General features: G+C 37.4%; 1 protein-coding gene across 3 annotated transcripts in view; it reads right to left on the reverse strand.

Annotated features, from left to right (window-relative positions):
• Positions 1 to 19,917, reverse strand: part of LOC136865988 (coiled-coil domain-containing protein 28A) — a 113,133-nt gene that overhangs the window by 72,923 nt on the left and 20,293 nt on the right. For all 3 annotated transcript variants that reach the window (XM_067142585.2, XM_067142584.2, XM_068226583.1), the window contains exons 2-3: positions 12,665 to 12,831; positions 1,792 to 1,915 (exon numbers count right to left, since the gene is read on the reverse strand). In XM_067142585.2, coding sequence (XP_066998686.1) covers positions 1,792 to 1,915; positions 12,665 to 12,820 — 280 coding nt within the window. In that variant the 5' untranslated portion in view covers positions 12,821 to 12,831. The remainder of the gene's footprint in view (positions 1 to 1,791; positions 1,916 to 12,664; positions 12,832 to 19,917) is intronic.

Below are 19,917 nucleotides of genomic sequence, written 5' to 3' on the forward strand. Positions count from 1 at the left end.
GATCCGTAAGTATGCCATGGCCGTCATTTCGTGAGATACAGTTTCTTGAAAAACGCGTGATTGAGGATTTAGCGTTGATGGGACTGAAATTTCTGGATGGTTGATCTGGGAAATTGTTTCTTTGAGGAACGGATAATGCAGGATTTTTACAACATAATTTAATTAGGATGCTTGCGGGACCACATAATTTGAACGAATAATACGGAAAAACGTAGTTTCGGGGAACGTTTAATCAAGGTTCTACTGTATATATAATTAAATCTTCTGTACATAACATAATTTTTCTACTGTGTGAATGTGGGCATGAGTGAGCCGCTCTAGCTGGAGAGAGAGAGAGAGAGAGAGAGAGAGAGAGAGAGAGAGAGAGAGAGAGTGTGTGTGTGTGTGTGTGTGCTGAACAGGTCTTGTGAATATTATGTAAATATATGTCTATGTAAATACGGTAACAGTATATAAGCACACTATGTAGAATATAACTATATTTTAATGTTGTAATTTTACGTAGGATGGAGGCACGTTTGTGTTTGTGGGGCTATGCCCTTTCTCCACTCACCACCCCTAAATTATACCTACAATTTGTGGATAATAAAAAAATAATAATCAATCAATCAATCAATCAATCAATCAATCAATCAATCAATCAATCAATCAATCAATCAATCAATCAGATGGGACTGTCGTATTTGAAGCTTAAGTGACAATGTTTAGTGTGCGTGAGCATGTGTAGCCATTCTTCTGTTTTAAGTTCATTTTGCAGTCACTAACAACGGGCATTAGGTAAAATTAAAGACAAAATAACTGAGGTGAGGAAGTTTTCTTTCGATTTTAAGGTGTTTTTGGAAATGTGAGAACGTGTGTGTGTGTGTATACACACACACACATATATATATATTAGATGCTGTGCCATCATTATGTGTAACAATTACAAGATTATGTGATAAGTTTGAGAAGGAACTGTTCATGATGGGAAGAGACAGTGAGGCAGAAAGAGAATGAAAACAGACGAAATGTGGAGGCAACATTGCAGTATGTTTGCCAGAGGACTTGTGGAGCCTCTTCTTTGAAGGAAGAATTACATGTGAAAGATACCATACCATGTTTTCACCAACTCTACCCAGATGAAAAGGGTTTTCCAGAAGGATCGCCCCTTTCCCATCAAGACATATGGGTGCTCTTGCATGAAACATTTGTTGGGAGGAGGATAGGCTGATGAGGAAGTGATGAGTATCTACCAAGACCAATATCAAGTCAGCGATTTGACATTTCTTTGTTCCTCTCCAATACTAAGATCTTCAAAGATAACATTTGATTTTTATCTGTGGGAAACTATGAAAAACAGTGCATACACCACAAAGTCACAGACAATGAATGCCATGAGAGATGCGATTGTGAATGCCTGTGAATCCACTCCAACGGAAACCTTATCTGCTGTTTGTTGCTCCGAGAGTTGCTGACTGTGCTGCTATTGATGGTAATCATTTTGAACATTTGTGACATACAAAATGTTCTTGCTTCTTGTTATTCATTTTCCAGTTGTTCATGTTCAAAGAGTCTAAACATTAATTTGGGATACCTGTTGGACACTGCAGCTCTGCGTATGTATCAAGCGTATGAAGAAAAGTTCGAACCACTGAACCAACATTAGATAGGACCATATCCATACACATGCTTGTATGGAGCATATGTCATTTCATAAGCGATTCTTATCACTTTCAAAAATACAAAGTGCAATTGTTAGTTCTCCTGGACAAGAAGTGTACACATTAACATAGAGCAAAGAAAATATCTCACCAGCACCTGGTGTGTTGTGGGATGACGTGGCAATAGTAGGGGCTGTAGCTGGACGATTCAAATTCTGGGAACTGGTCGAACCATGGCTGGTCACTCCTCGTACACTGCCACCGGTCGATGAGATCTACAAGTACAAACTTGTGATGCACAACAAGAATTAACTTTAGCTATTCCTATAGAAACTTGCTGATCTCAGACAAGATGCACATTAGACAGACAGTTTCAACACACAGTTAATAGCGCTTGAGAGCACAACCGATTATACAGCATCAAAAACAATTAAACAGTGAATAATCAGTACTAATATTATAGAGAGAGAAAGTTTGATAGGGTTGTATGGAAGGTAAACTAAGGAACCAATCAGCTGATTTCAATCATCTTTCACCTCTAGAAAGCTTATTTCTTTCAAATTATTATAAGGTATATGATAGCTTATTAGGGGAACAAGCAGTTTATGAAAAAGTAGTCCAAGTCAGAAATACTGCACGTCTAGAACCCTTAAAAAGTGAATATGCAGCCTGAACAGTTAGTCCTGCTAAAATATGGAAATCACCATGTGTACTTAAAATTCAATGTTCTACAAAAAAAAGCCTTTATGCATTTCCTTTCTAATTCTAGCAGAATTCCAGGAATATCTGCTTTTCTGTGTTTTGGCTGCTATTCCAAAAAGAAACTCATCACAGGCAGGGCACATATCAGACATAGACAGTTCCAACTTCTGATAACATTCAAAATAACCAGTAAACTTAGTCTTACAAACAAAAGAAGAATATTCTTGTCTTTGACTAGTATGAGTTTGAGTGTTTCCTGTAGGCTGGATTTCCACCTTAGGCCAGAGAGATTGGCACACACTGTGAGGACGTGGTCCACTGTGTTAGTCAGCACTGCTGACCTGCGAGCAATACTGCATCCTATAAACCTGTGGTAATTAATTACAATGAGATTCACGGGAATATGGCAGCAGGCTGTAAATTGCAGTGCCCGAATGCAACGTGTGGTAATGGTGGAAAGAGCAAATTGTTTTGCAGCCCGAAAACTGGTTTCTGTTATTAGAAGAGGATGGTGCAAGTGGTAAAAGTAGCAGAGATGAAGAATAGTGCATTATGAAGGAAAGGATTTTCTTCATTTTGCCAGTATGCCATTATACTGTATACAGATGTGATTAGTTTAAGCTAATTTGTATTTATTTTGCTTCAGGTGCTATTATCAGCTTGCAACAGGAAGAATATCTTTCTGGTACCCATATTCAACTTGCCAAGTGTAAGCTTATAATTTTATGCAAAAGGGCAATCAATTTGTGCTTTTTCTATATTTATCTTTCTTTCTTTCTTTGTAAATTTTTTGTATGTCATAATTATGCAATATACAGATGGATTTTTACTACATTTTTAGCAGATACCGGCAAAATGATGTTTTTTGCAAGTTGCTTTATTTTGCACCGACACAGATAGGTCTTATGGCGACGATTGGACAGGAATGGGCTAGGAGTGGGTAGGAAGCGACCATGGCCTTAATTAAGGTACAGCCCCAGGATTTGCCTGGTATGAAAATGGGAAACCACGGAAAACCATCTTCAGGGCTGCCGACAGTGGGGTTCGAACCCACTATCACCCGAATACTAGATACTGGCCGCACTTAAGCAACTGCAGCTCTCGAGCTCTGTCAAAATGATGTTGACCAAGACCCATGTCTGTCTCATGGCAAGCTTGGAATAGCCTACAGCAGTGGCAGCAGTCTGCTCTCAAGACAGGACTGCCAAGCCTCAGTTCACTGAACCCAGTCCAGGCATGACCCATTAACACCCGGACTGTTTCTTACCTTGCAAGTTAAGTGCTACATCTGTATCATCAGTAGAGCGTTCAAAATCAAAACTTGTTGACTGTTAGCTTTGCAGTTGGAAAGTAGATGATTTTCTATATATAACTACATATGCTTTTAAAAAGAAAGGGTAGCTCAAAAGCGTGTTTATAAGCCATTCATGTTATAGGAAATGTGCCTGAAGTCAAATAAAGTAGTAATAATAAGCATGCAACCTACATGAGGTGTCCCTGTTACGAAGCTGAGCAACCTAGTGGAAATTTGGATAACCAATCCCAGTGAGAAGCTAGGATGGCAAACCAATCCATGCTGGGGAAAACTCCTTGGTTTTATTAGACATTGGATTTAATAAATTCAACATTAATCTATTAACATCAAACAGTCAAAAGGGATTATTTGTCTCAAACAAACATTCTGCAAATGATAGAAATCCATTGTGTGAAAGAAGGTGAGAGTGTGAAGTTGACACTAGTGTAAAATAATCGCTAGTAAACGGACGATCTTTAAATATATTTTAGTAGTATTCAGTAATCACTTTTGGACTGTGAAGTTTTGTTTAAACTGTGTGAAGATCCACAAACTTCCACACCCCAGCACGTTGTATGAGGTATCATCTTTTTATCTGAACATTCGCTGATTAAACAAGTGATTATGTTCATTTGTGGAGTGGAGTGCTAAATTGTACATTTATTTTCAAGAAATACATTATTTTGGAGTGATTAATGCACATATTTAACAACAGAGATTTCATCAGAATATTCTACCCTATATCACCCATGACGAGCATGGATTTCAACTTCAGGACCAGAAATCAGCCAACACTACATCTTGCCACCATCATAGAGCTGCAAGAAAACCATGGAGGAGGAACTGAAGGGAAACACCAAGTCACAGAGGAATCCACAAATCATCCAATATGAGGTATACTTGGAAACAGCCATAGCGCCACATAGCGTGAATGAATCATCCAATATGCAAGTCCATCTTACCTTATTTTATTTTGTTGCCACAGTAAAATCATATCACAGATATTTATTACAATTCCAGCACAAATCTAGCATAAATCATGTGAGTAGAAATTTTTCCATGATAAATTTTTCTGGAGTACAATAATTAGAGATAAGTGTTGAAAATATATTCCAGAACATTCCAAGTGAAACAGAACTAAATTTGGAAAACATGTTAATCGTTTAGTAATTCATTCTTGACTCTTAATATTGACTCATTTTTTATTAAAGAAGTGTGCATGAAATGTTACAAACAAAAACACATTTTACTCACCCACATTTCACTCTCAACTGATGTAAATACTAATTATTCTATGTAAAGTAGTTATAAGGTATTTTCAGGATAACTAATTAATACTGGAACTTTTAAGAACATTCTAATATGTTAATTCAGCATAAATTTGATTGAATAACAGAGTACAAATGGAATACAATAATTACTGAAGAGGAGTGGTGGAAGGAGAGGCAACAGTGGAGATATTCTTGGTATTCTACTCTTTGATAAAACACATTCAAAATGCCATAATGAAAGACTTGTTGTTTCAAATGTGTTAATACTGGGTTATGATATGATATTTGAATAGCAGAGTGTGTAAACATGTGTGAGAATTACATTCATTTGCAGTGTAAAAGAACTGGTGAATTTAGTGCAGACAAGCTATGTTCAAAGTATTGGCTGGACATTGTCAAAGTCAGATATCAATCGATCTTATTGTAAGGGAAGGTAACTGCCATGCACCCGAACTGGTCTGAGTCAGTATAAGCGAGACGGGTAGTGTTTTTGTTTCCTCTGGCCTGTTGAAATGCGAGCGGTTTGTGTTTAGATCACATCATTAGTTGATTGTGTATAACAAGGCTTATAATGAATATTTAAAGACGATGTGATATACTGTATTTATCCCATACCTTTTGAAACCTTTTCAGGACCTTGACAAGAAGAACTAATAATGATAATAATGTTAATTACTTAACACACAACTTTTATCCCAATCCTTATTTAATAAATGGTGTTGCTTGCCAAAGATATGCAAAGAGTACAAACAGTAAGATACAGTATATCTCTCATTACCAAGTACTGTGATGTGTAAATATGTTATGATTATTTAAGTGAATGATATGATGGAATGGTGTTACTTACGACAAACTAATGTACACTGGAATTGTAATAATGTTTTATTTTCCACATTTGCTGTTTTTCTTGTTAAAGTGTGTGTATGTCATTTTATACCCGTGACTCTCTCTCTGCGAGTCTAGCCTAAATTATCTGCGCTCATCTATCCTGACCTGCCGGTATGCTCCAAGACCACATGCTTACCATTAGTCCTAATCATTTTTAGGGCACGATATGAAGATGCCAGAACCAGCAGTATAATACTGATAGAACCTACCAGACAGAGTTTAACTACCAGCAGGTACTTTGTAATTTCTGAAAGCCATTTATGGCATACCTTGAGATGTTGTCACCAAATCATGATCAACAAATGTTTTAAATAAGGCCACATAAATGCTCTCACATGGTGAATTGGTAATGTCAGGTACTTTCTGAGGAAAATTCAGGATTATATACAGTACATGCTGTATGTTTTAAAAAAATCTTCTTGATATCCTGTGACTCAAATCTTCCCTATGCTAATTTCAAATATTTTCTAGAATAATGTAGAAAATTGTGGATGTAAATCGCCCACTGCCATTGTATGTTATAAATCTCATTCCTTATTAACGGCTATCACTCTACAAATACAAGTCTTATATAATCCTCCTTTTCAATACAAAAAGCCATCTATATTAGATGGGACAATTCTATACATGTTTCAGCCTATTTAAAGGCCATCCTCAGTAGAAGCTCAAATATTACATTTATGTAAACAAAATGAAAACTACTGAGGATGTCCTTTAGATACGCTGAAACATGTATAGATATTGTCCCATCTAATATAGATGGTTTTTGGTATTGAAAAGGAGGATTATATATGACTTTTTTTATTTGCAAAGTCACTGCCATTGTATCGCTTGCCTCAGAATCAGTCTCCAGTTCTGAAAAGTGTTTAATCAATTCAAACTTTCATTAAGTTCTGTTTGAATTGTTGGTACCGGTAAGTGTTCAGTTTCAAGTTGCTTTGATGGCTCTTTAAACAGGGTTAGAAAACCAATGAAATCACTGATTATATTTTTATATTATATTCTTATATTATATTTTTATATTTTTATTGGAAAGACAAGGAAAGGAAGATGTTGTAGGGCCCTTTGGATATGGAAATGTAAATCCAGAAGGCGAGTTGTTGGTGGATTTTTGCATGAGGAATCAAATGATTGTTGGAAACACCTGGTTTAGGAAGAAGAACAGTCAGAAGATTACAAGGTATGGCTGGGGAGACAGACGGACAAAGACCATGATTGATTATATAATCATAGAGAAAGAACACCGGAAGAACCTTGTAGATGTAACAGCTATGCCTGAAGAAGCCTTTGGTGGAGATCATAGAGTTGTGATAGGAAAATTGAAAGTTGGAAAGATTGAAAAACCCCAATTAAGAAGAGACAAAAGAATTAAAGTATGGAAGTTGAAGGAGAAAAGCATACAAGAAGAATTTCAAAGGGAAACAATACCCTTGGTACCCAGGACAGAGGTGGGGAATGTTGAAGAGGAATGGAAAAGATTTAAGGAAGCACTGGTTGGATGTGTAGAAAAGGTGTGTGGTAGAAAATCAGGAAATGTGAAAGACAAAGAAACACACTGGTGGAATGATAGGGTAAAGATGAAAGTGAAGGAAAAGAAAATGGCATGGAAAGCATGGAAAACATCTAAGACTGAAGAAAGTAGAAGAAAATATGTGGAGGCAAAGAATTTGGCCAAGAAAGTAGTGGAGGAAGAAAAGAGGAAAAGCTGGGCCTTATTCACACAGACATTGAGAGATGATACACAGGGCAGCAAGAAATTACTGTATGGTATCTTAAGAAACAAAAAGAGAGATCAAGTAAACACCAGATTTGTGAAGGATGAAGGTGGCATAATTTTAACAAAGCCAGAAGAAATAAGAAATAGATGGAGAGAATATTTTCAGAAGCTGCTGAACATAAGAACGGATGACAGTCATTCAATGGACGACCAGGAAAGGCAATTAGTTGACGAAGAAATGGATAAAGAAATTACAATGAATGAAATTGAAATGGCAGTAAGAAAGATGAAGAATGGAAAAACTGCTGGAATAGATGAAATTTCAGTGGAGATGATAAAGGCAGCTGGAGCTGTAGGCCTGCAGTGGACATATCGGGTTCTCAGGAATGTCTGGGAGAATAAGGAGGTCCCTGAGGATTGGCAAAAAGGAATAATCATCCCAATTTTCAAGAAAGGTGATAAGAAAGTTTTGAAGAACTACAGGGGAATTACTCTAATATCCCATGTTGCTAAGATAACGGAAAGGATACTGGAAAGTAGAATAAGGTTGAGGGTTGAGAAGCAGATACAGGAAAATCAGTTTGGTTTCAGAAGTGGAAGGTCAACAATAGAGCCCATTTTCATTATGAGACAACTAATGGAAAAGCATTGGGAGTACGGGAATGATATGGTGATAGCATTCATTGATATTGAAAAGGCATATGACAGTGTCCCTAGGACGAAAGTTTGGGACAGTCTGGTGCAAAAAGGAATTGGACAGGGATTAATAAAAATGATCATGGCATTGTATAAGGAATGTTGTAGTTGCGTGCAAACACAAGTTGGCAGGACAAGTTGGTTCAAAATCACTAGCGGGCTGAGACAGGGAAGTGTTCTATCACCAATCCTGTTTACAATAGTAATGGATGACATGAGAACGGCAAAAGCAGCATATGGAGGAACAGAAATGAACATGATGTTATTTGCAGATGATATTTTCATTTGGGGAGAAGACGACAGGAAGGTTCAAGAACAGTTGAATGTGGTGAATGGGAAGATTGAAGAATGTGGATTGAAAATAAGTGTAGAAAAGAGTAAAACTCTTGTTATGACTAGAGGGGAGAAAGAAGGGAAAGGTCAGATTAGACTTGCAGACAAGCCCTTGGAAGTAGTGGAAAAGTTTAAATACCTGGGGAGTGAATTAATGGAGAATGCTCGACTGGATGCTGAGATTAGTAAAAGGATTCAAGCTGGAAGTTGTTTCTATCATAGTGTAAGAAATATGTTATGGGACAAAGATGTGCCAATGGAAGTAAAGGAAACTATGTACAAGATGTATTACGTACCCATAACAACTTACGGAGCAGAAACTTGGACAATGACAAAGAAGGATGAGAGTCGAATACAGGCAGCCGAAATGAAATTCTTGAGGAGTATGATACAGAAGAGTAGAAGAGACAAAATAAGGAATGAGAAAATCCGGGAAGAAATTGGAGTGGAAAAAATGAATGATAGAATAGAGAAGAGCCGACTAAGATGGTTTGGGCACATAAAGCGAATGAGCGACGAAAGAATGCCAAAAAAGGTGATGGAAATGCAAATCCAAGGAAGGAGAGGCCGTGGACGACCACGATTGAGATGGAAGGATACCATCCAACGCAGCATTATAGAAAGAAACCTGGACTGGGACACAGTGTTGGAGGAGGAGTGGTGGAAAGACCGAAGAAAGTGGAGAGGAACCATATTTGCCCCTACCCGGCTACAGCTGGATAAAGGGAAATGATGATGATGATGATGATGATGATGATGATGATGTGTAGGAAAAATTTATGTTCTGCGGTTCATTCATGCTGTATCCTCTTTCCATGTTGACTTTGACTTCCACACTATGTTTTAACCCTCCTTCATGTTCTCCTCGTTAAAGGGTATTGTAAGACACAATTCAATATATGGGCTGCAAATGACACCCATTTATAAATACTGAAGACCTCTCCGATGTAACTTCCTTGATCGGACATGAAAGTGATTTTGGTTATGTCATTCAATGGAAATCCTACTGCCAATAACCTGTCTTCGATTTCATTTCTTATATTGTTGTGCAACTTTTTATCACATGCATGATTCAAGAGCCCATTTGTTTGATATGTGACGTCCTGGCACAGAGGTATATGAAACATTTTTATATTTAACACTCCACGGATCACTGGTACATGCAAACTGGACAAGCTTTGTCGTTTGCCAGAAGAGTGGGAAGGGGTGACATTTCCCAAGTTATTAGCAGTGGTTCTGATGTTACGAGACACTGTGAGCAGATCTGGAAGTACCGGTAGCCTATTGACAAATCTACATCAAGTTTAGCACCCATCTGAATTACTCAGTGGCTCAGATCTTTGAAACCTTGACAACCTACCATGTAATATTGAATGAATATCACAAGCACATATTTTTACATAGTACTCCATAATCTTATCTTTGTCTTCCTTTTGGATGTCTATTTTTTTACATCTTTGGTACCGAGCACTAATGTCTTAGAAAACTTGAGGCTCTCCTTTTGAGTGATAGGATTCTAGTATATTTTATGCACAATTGACCTTCTGATACCCATTGGAAGCAACTATTTTCTTGAAGTTTGCCCAAATTTTACTTCTTCCTTTCCTGTAAACCTCATCAACCAACTTCTGTCAGACATCTAATACTTTATCCATTCCATTTGATATGGAACAACTTTGTAACAGTTTAACGTTGAACTAACACATTGAACGTTTTTGAAGACACAAGGACAGGAAAGTGATAGAATTGAGAAGGCAGTGACCTTAATTAAGGTACAGCCCCAGCATTTGCCTGGTGTGAAAATCAGTAACGACTGAAAAATATTTCCAGGAGTGATGATGGTAGGATTTGAATCTATCATCTCTCCAAATACAAGCTCACAGCTACGCAACCAACTCATTCGGTGATATGGAAGAACACAAATAGTTTTATTTACATTTACATAACCTCAACAGAAAATAATACTTGCTATCCTCCATTACAACTGTGGTGTAATGCTGTTATCTGTTACATTCTTAGATGGACTGATCAAGTATTGGGAACGTGGCCGTGTTCCGTCCAGGTCACGTCAGTGTGTCGTGCATAGTGTGGCTAAGCTTACTCAGGTCTGTCACAGTACTGATACGTTGGACAGTCCTAGTGGGTCACCGTAAAGTCCGCTCCTGTTGGTTAAATTACACCACCCACTGTGTCCATCAAGGACGTGTGATGTTGCCTGCCTCAAACCACTCATCTAGATGAACAGTTTTGGGCAAGCTAAAACTCTTTTGTTGCCACGTTTAATTTTTAGTAAAAAATGTGTGTTAACTACACTACCGCTCATCAATTTCAATACACCCTGGTATTTCATATTTACAACACAAATCCAACGTTATTTCTCACAACAGATAATTATATTAACTTACACATATATAATACAATCACAATCATTATATTTTACTTTCATCAAAGTATCCTCCTTTGGATTTAATGACTGCCTCACAAACTCGAGGCATGTGGTCAATCAGTTTTTGTAGGTATCGTGAATCTATATGATTCCACACATTCTTAACAATATTCCAGATATGTTCCTTGCTGGATATATTAACTTCCTTGATACGTTTGTCCACTTCATCCCAGGCCATTTCAATGGGATTGCAATAGGAGCTTCGGCACGGCGATACCGTACCATTCAGTACTGTTTTTCCTTTGATGCAATGTAGTTCGTATAGTATGCCGACCGATGTTGTGGGTTATTATCCTGTTGTAAGGTGAACCCATTCCCTATTCAGCGCAATCCACTTGGTATTGCATGATACTGAAGTATGCGGTGGTACTGCTTCTGATCCATGCATCCTTCTATTTTCACAATGTCGCCAACTCTATCTCCAGCAAAACATCCCCAAACCATAATAGAACCTCCACCGTGTTTAACTGTAGGTAAAACACACTGCCGGGCTACCCTTTCCCCTACAAATCGGCGAACAAATATTCTCCTTCTGGTTCCAAAAATCTTGAACTTCAATTCATCGGTGAGTAACACCTTCGTCCACTCTTCCGATGTCCAATTACGATGTTTTCTAGCCCATTCAAGTCTCTTCTGTTTATTTATTGGCCTTAGAAGGGGTTTTCTTGCTGTGACATCCTTTCAAGCCGGCTTCAATCAGTCTCCTTTTTACTGTTGCAACAGATATTGTTGTCGTGTTCATTTCTACCAATTCTGTACGAATTTGGGGCGCTGTTTTGAATCTATTTCTTTTACTGGTAATTCTGATATATTTATCATCACTTTTAGTTGTTTTACGAGGTCATCCTGGTCATGGTATGTCCTTATTGCTACCTGTTGTCTTCTGGCGGTGAAGGGTGTATTGCACTCGCCCTATAGACACACAACACTGTTTCGCAATTTGGTAAATAGATAACCTGCTTGGCTAAGTGCTACAATTGCAGCACGTTTTTCTATGGATATCTCCACTCATGGAGCCATACTAGCGATGTGAACACTTCAACTGTCACAAAGAAACTGACATGCAGGAACCACGTTATGTATCGTAGCAATGCTTGCCGTTCACTGCAGATATCACATCACTACAGGGAACAACACAGGTGCACCAAATGCGGCGTCTGTCGGCAAATAGGTAAACAAACATATCCGATACGTACATAACGTTTATGTACACAACATTGTTTGTTGGATACTATTGTATCTCGATGACCACAAACAAAAATCATGACGTGTACAACTGTTGTACTATTCCTTTGCTTCCTCAACCATACCCATGGTATTAGACCTTATCTACAGAGAACTAGATGTCAAGTACTGGGTGTATTGAAATTTATGAGCGGTAATGTATGTGAGTATATATAGAACATTTTAAGGCTAAACACTACTCACTGACTGCTAAAAGACAGCGAGTGTATAACCTGCTGGTAGTGCTACCTCCAAGCTTATCAACTACATTTAGCTCAAAGTATTTGCTGCTTGTCAGCGCCATTACTCCCAGGCAATGAAACAGAGTACGGTATTCCACCCACAATTAATAGGTTGACTTTCCATAAAAGACCAGCATCAAAGGGATAGTAGCAGCCAACTAGAGAAGTAAGTTGATGCTGGAGGAGAACTAAGTGTGCTCATGCAACTTACTTTTGTACTAATGGGTGAAGTAGGGGAGGTTTGAGTTACTTTGCTGATTCCTGGTGTGACTGGAGGAGTCACTTCTCCTGACTTGCTCAGGGGTCGAGAATCGTCGTCTGCTGGCACGAGCTGCTCCAGTTCACACTCTTCACCTCCTTCTGCCATTGCAAACGACTCTGAGGGGAAAGGAAAGCAGTGTTAACACAATGAGAAAAGTGGCCCTGGCAAATATTTTTATATGCTGTGTTAAGTCACTATCAATATAACAATTCTGATGGCTGACACCAGCGAAGCAGCTCTTATTGCTTGGGGCTGAATGCTGATGACCTACAGGTTAGGCCCCTTGAAACAAATCACCATCATCATAGTCATCCTGGTTTTAATTAGTATAATTAAAAATTAATTTAGTCACAGAAAATTTCCAAGCACATGAACAAGTGACAGAATATGTTCAAACCCAAGTATTATATATATATATATATATAAAATAATTTTTCCTGACTGACTGACTGATTCATCGCCGAGCCAAAACTACTGGACATAAGGAAATGAAATTTTGGGAATACATTCATATTAACATGTAGGTGCTCACTAATAGAGGATTTTTGGATATTCCGGCGCTAAGGGGGGGTGCATTTTTAAAATGAGGATATCTATATCTCAAAACCTTAAATGTTTACAGATGCAAAAATTGGTATTTCGAATCTCCTTTAAAAATAAAGGAACACGTATTTTTTGTCTTCGGAAAATCCCATTGGGGGGGGGGGGGGGGGTGAAAAGTGGTTGAACACCCTATTATGAAGGGACTTAGGCCTATATCTCAAAAACTAAAGATGTTACAGACATAAAAATTGGTATTCGGAATCTCCTTTGAAAATAAAGAAACACATACTTTTGTGTTTTTGGATAATCCGATGAATTAGGGGGTGAACAGGAGTGAAAAACGGGGTGAATTTAAAAAAAGACTATATCTGCAAATTATCTCAGACACATAACATATTACAGATTTGAAAACTGGTATTTGGAATTTCCTGTAAAAGTAAAGAAACAAATTTTTTTTTTTGGAAAATCCACATCAGGGGAACTGAAAAACGGGGGTGAATTTTTAAAATAAGCATATCTACAGTATATCTAAAAAACTTGACATGTTGCAGACGTGAAAATTGGTATTTTGAAACTTCATTAAAAATAAGGAAATACATATTCTTTGGTTTTTGGAGAAAACAATTAATTGGGGGGGGGGGGGGGGTTGAAAGAATTGAAAAATTAGTTGAATTATTTATATGGTAATGTATGTAATACCAATATAATGGTCCATTATTGGACATCATAAATTTTCCAGCTAACTCATTCTTGGTTGCCTGCGTTTCACCCTCGTGTGTTAAGTTAGGCTCGTCAGTTGGGACTTAGCACACCACCCAAGACGCAAGGCTAGTGCATACCGTGGAGGCCACTGCATAGGCTACTTGAAGCCACCAGCAGTGCCAATGCACTATGAGAGCTATGTCTCATTTCCAAAATTTGATGCCTGCCTGGCCATCAGATAATACAGATGTTGATTCCCAAAGGGAATTTAAAATATTTGTGCTGAATGAGTAAATTTATAATACCAATATAATGGTCCATTATTGGACATCATAAATTTTCCAGCTAACTCATTCTTGGTTGCCTGCGCTTCGCCCTCGTGTGCTAAGTTAGGCTCGTCAGTTGGGACGAGACATAGCTCTCATAGTGCATTGGCACTGCTGGTGGCTTCAAGTAGCCTATGCAGTGGCCTCCACGGTATGCACTAGCCTTGCGTCTTGGGTGGTGTGCTAAGTCCCAACTGACGAGCCTAACTTAGCACACGAGGGCGAAACGCAGGCAACCAAGAATGAGTTAGCTGGAAAATTTATGATGTCCAATAATGGACCATTATATTGGTATTATAAATTTACTCATTCGGGACAAATATTTTAAATTCCCTTTGGGAATCAACATCTGTATTATCTGATGGCCAGGCAGGCATCAAATTTTGGAAATGAGACATAGCTCTCATAGTGCATTGGCACTGCTGGTGGCTTCAAGTAGCCTATGCAGTGGCCTCCACGGTATGCACTAGCCTTGCGTCTTGGGTGGTGTGCTAAGTCCCAACTGACGAGCCTAACTTAGCACACGAGGGCGAAACGCAGGCAACCAAGAATGAGTTAGCTGGAAAATTTATGATGTCCAATAATGGACCATTATATTGGTATTATAAATTTACTCATTCGGGACAAATATTTTAAATTCCCTTTGGGAATCAACATCTGTATTATAAGGTAATGTATGTATATTATAACAAAACTCTAAAGATGTTACAAACGTCAAACTGGTATTCTGAATCTCCTTTAAAAATAAAGACACATGCATTTGGGGGGGATCAACTTGGTAGGGGGGATGAAAACAGATGAATTCCTATTACGAGGATACATATATCTCAAAAATTGAAGATGTTACAGTCACAATAATTGGTATTTGGAAGCTCTTTTAAAGAAACCGGTACTGTTTGTTTCTGGAAAATTCACTTGAGTGGGGAGTGTGAAAGGAAGAAAAAATTGAAGATCTTTTTCTGGGGAAATGTCTATCTAAAAACTGAATGTTACAGATGTGGAAATTGGTATTTGGAATCTCCATTAAAAATAAAGGAACACACATTTTTTTGGGTGGGGGGGGGGGGGGTGGGGGGGGGGGGGGGAAACCAACTTAAGGGGCTGGGCTGGAGTGAAAGAGGAGTTGAATTGTTTTCATGAGGATACTTATATCTCAAAAACTGAAGATGTTACAGACATGAACATTTGTATTTGGAATTTTCTTTCAAAGAGAAACATGTAATCTTTTGTCTTTCCAAATTCCACTTAAGGGGGGTTAATGAATTGAAAAATTAGTTGAATTCTTTGTATGAAGATACTTATATCTCAAAAACTAAAGATGTTAAAGACGTGAAAATTGGTATTTGGAAGCTCCTTGAAAAATAAAGAAACACACACTTTTGGGGAGGGGGGAATCAACTTAACGGGTAGGACGGGGGCTGGGGGTGTAAAAGGAGATGAATTACTTTTATCAGGATACTTATATATCTCAAAAATTGAAGATGTTACAGACGTGAAAATTAGTATTTGGAATCTCCTTTAAAAATGAAGAAACACAAATTTTTTCAGAAAATCGACGAACGGGGTGGGAGGTTGAAAATAAGTACATACAGAGTTGAAATATGTTTATGAGGATACTTTATCTTAAAAACTGAAGCTGTTACAGACGTGAAAGTTGGTATTTTGAATTTCCTTTCAACAAAAAGAAACGCGTAATTTTTTTGTTTTCAGAAAGTGCACTTAACGCGGGAGTGGGGTGGAAAGAAGAAGTGAAGAAGTTGAATTATTCTTATGAGTATAAGTTTATCTCAAAAACTGAAGGTTTTAAAGACGTACAGACTTGAAAACTGTTATTTGAAATCTCCTTTAAAAATAATGAAACACGTACTTTTTTGTTTTTGGAAAATTAAGTTAGGGGCTGAAAAGAATTGGAAAAGTGGATGAATTTTTGACATCGAGTACCGGTGTATCTACATTATATGTCAAAATCTTAACATGTTAGTGACAAGAAATTTGGTATTTGGAAAGTCCTCTAATTGTTTAATGCATCACATTCGGTAATGGCATCTATCTATGTCGAAATCTGGGAGTGACACCATATTGTATAAATGTCAGCCAATGAGAGTGGCTGTTGATGCAAGTTGTACAAAAAATGTCCTTTGATTTATGATATTTTCTTATAACAGTGAATATATTTCTAGGGGAGGGTTGGTGGATCCTTGGCCTTGGCAATGAACACACCACTCTGTGCAAGTAATACGAAGTAAGATTTGTATGATTCACTTTTCAAAATAATATAATCTATGCTGGCGAGCATATTTCCAAGTTCTTCCTAATACCCTTGTAATTGCATAAAATTTTATATCACTTTTTTTAAAGACTAAAATCATGTACTTTATAAATCACCACAGATCTGCATTTAGGGCAGTCCCCCAGGTGGCTAATTCCCTATCAGTTGTTTACCTAGTCTTTTCTTTAATAATTTCAGAGAATTTGGAAATTTATCAAACACCTCCATTGGTAAATTACTCCAATACCTAACTCCTCTTCCTGTAAACAAATATTTGCCCCAATTTGTCCTCTTGAATTCCAACTTTGTCTTCATATTGTGGTCTCTACTACTTTTAAAAACACCATTCAAGCTTATTTGTCTATTAACGTCATTCCTCATCGTCTCTCCACTGACAGCTCGGTTCATACTGCTTATTCTATACTTGGGTGGAGAGAAAAGAGGACTTCATTGAGGTAAGTTGCAGATTTCAAGTTCCTAAGTATTTAAATAGAAGTAAACATAAATGTTTATACATTTCTAAATATTTGAGTGTGATCTGATAGAATCTGATAATGTTCTTTCAAGAATGAAACATGTCATTTTATGTTAATTAAGTTGTTTCTTTTTCAAGTATAATACTGTTACTATATGTTTTCTTTTTCAGATAGTTTATAAATTTATTACTCAAAATTAGTTTTGGAAGACTGAAGAACCTAACAGTAGTTTGAGTCATCAGTCCATAGACAGGCTTGATACAGCTCTCCATGCCACCCTATCATGTGCTAAACTTTTCATTTCTACATAACTACTACATCCTACATCTGCTTGCCATTTTCATACCTTGGTCTACCCCTACCATTCTTACCATCAACACTCCCCTCAAAAACCAACTGAACAAGTCCTTGGTGTCTTAAGATGTGCCCTATCATTCTATCTCTTCTACCGAAGAGAGTTTGTACTTTCGTTTAATGTGGTTTGAATCTACATGAATTTATGTAGATTTATTAGGCCAGGTACATGTTTCACCCATTATTTTGGGCTTCTTCAGCCTGTAGACAACCTTTAGGAAAAGTTTTGGGACCTTTTTTAACCAATATATACAATATCTATATATATAAAGTAAGAGTTTTGTCTGTACATTGCTCAGAATTTGAAAAGAATGGTATTTCTGCATCAGTCATGTCCACAGTAACCAGGAAATGCACTTTTTACTTTTCTGTAATTTCTGTCTGTCTGTGTCTGTATGTGTGTATGTACACGCATCACTAGAAAACAGCCAAAGATAATTTAATGAAAATCGGTATGGAAAGTCGGGGAATAAGTCGCTACAATCTAGCCTATGAATAATTTTATTCACGCTGAGTGAAAAGGTAGTTTATGGGAAGGCCAAAAATTAATTTTTAAATACTTACGTTATTAGTGGTCCTATTTCATTGAAAACTGGTATGCAAAGTCGGAGAATGAGCCACTACAATTTAAGCTATAAGTAATTTTATTTACGCTGAGCGAAATGGTAGTTTAGGGGAAGGCCTAAATGTAATTCTCAAATATTTATATTATTAATTGTCGTATCGATAAATACTACATAACCAAAGTTATAGATAATTAAATTTCCGACCATTTATGTCTTATACATTTTTACCGTACTGGCTATGATAACATAGATATTCATGAATTTGTATTTTTGTTGCTAAGTCCATGTCAATGCCGAGCCACGAGAAAATGGGTTAAGAGAATTTAATGAAAATCGGTATAGAGTAGGGGAATAAGAAACTACAGTCTAAGCTACAAACAATTTTATTCATCCTGGATGAAATTGTAGTTTAGGGGGAAGCGCCTAAAACGTAATTTTTAAATACCAATGTTATTGGTCCTCTCGAAAAGTACTATATAAAAAAAGTTATAGAGAATACAATTTCCGATCATTTATCTTTTATTCAGTTTTACCATACCGACTATGATAAGAGTGGTATTTCAGAGTGGGAATAAAACGAAATGTGAAGGCCTATAATATCGAAAGTGCATAACATTGATCAACAATAACATTACATTGACCATTGTTTATTGTGATGTAATTTTTCTCTTATGCTGCCTCTCAACTCCAATAGATGGGATTACTGCTGCGTGCCGAGTATAACAGCCTGACTGAATATTGGCGGGAAATAGCCGGGGAGTTAGGAAACTTTCTTCTTTAGCATGCCATTCCTCTGCTTCATACATTTTCTGATACAGATGGTACCTAACACACTGGATCATCATAGTATTTCAGCTATTCGATGCCTACTCTGATGTGCTGTTTTGAATGAGCAGTGTGCATACTTAAGGCAGAGCCTCACTTAGTAGTAGTAGTAGTAGTAGCAGCAGCAGTAGTAGTAGTATGGCCTGGTCTAGAATAACAATTTAGGCCTTTTCCGAATTATAGCACCACAATATTTACTAAATAACTCAAAATTCAACTCTGAAAAGAGTCGTTTCTTTCTCTTCACTTTTATTAAATTCTACATTCAATTTATTCCAAACTAGCAGTGAAGAGGGGTTTTCTCTTCTGGCTTGGAGGAAAAATTTGCCTTCAAGTCAGATAGATTTTTCTGCCGCCAATGTAGTGAACTGATATTTTCCGACTCATCGGGTATTCCTACGAAACAGAATAGTAACTGGGCATAGTTTTTGCCCTGGGAGTCTCCACTATTCGACCCTCTTCCCACCGAAGAAAGCCGAAGAGTGTTCACGGATCACGGCTATCTGCGGTTTGGTCATTTCAGGTCTGGAACTTTGGACTGTTAGATAGGCAGCGTAGTCCTGGTTGTTAAAAGTGAGAAAATGTGTGGTGTTTAATTTGAACGAGTATTTCGTAATATGAAAGCATTGCTTTTAATCGCGCCATTCCTATTGACGTCATTGTATGTTCATTTCAGTTGTGAGAACCACTAAGACAATCTTTCTGAGGATGTAAAAAGGCATTATAATGAAAACATCCCAACCTGATTGTGACTGATGGTATGAAATTGGGTCTACCATTACAGTGAAAATTCCCTCAGTCTTCATATGAGAAAAGATGTTTGGTGAGCTCCCGTCGCGTTTCTAGGGCAACATTAAGAGCTATGCAATTTAAGACAATCTTTCTCACAACGTGTACACTACCTAGCCTAGAATTCTGTATACAATGTAGAATTCCGTAGCGAAGCACGGGTACATCAGCTAGTATACAATATATACAAACATTAATGATCTCTTAAGACTAACATGCCAGGATAATAATTTTTAAAATGTAAACTAAACATAACTGTGGGTAACATAAGTTAATGGTGTTTTAACACATTAATTTTTGTTTGTTGGTCCTATTCTATCTAATTTGAAAATATGTCCAAAACTAAAATGGA

This window comes from Anabrus simplex, chromosome 3, assembly GCF_040414725.1.
Source record: "Anabrus simplex isolate iqAnaSimp1 chromosome 3, ASM4041472v1, whole genome shotgun sequence".
Taxonomy (NCBI): domain Eukaryota; kingdom Metazoa; phylum Arthropoda; class Insecta; order Orthoptera; family Tettigoniidae; genus Anabrus; species Anabrus simplex.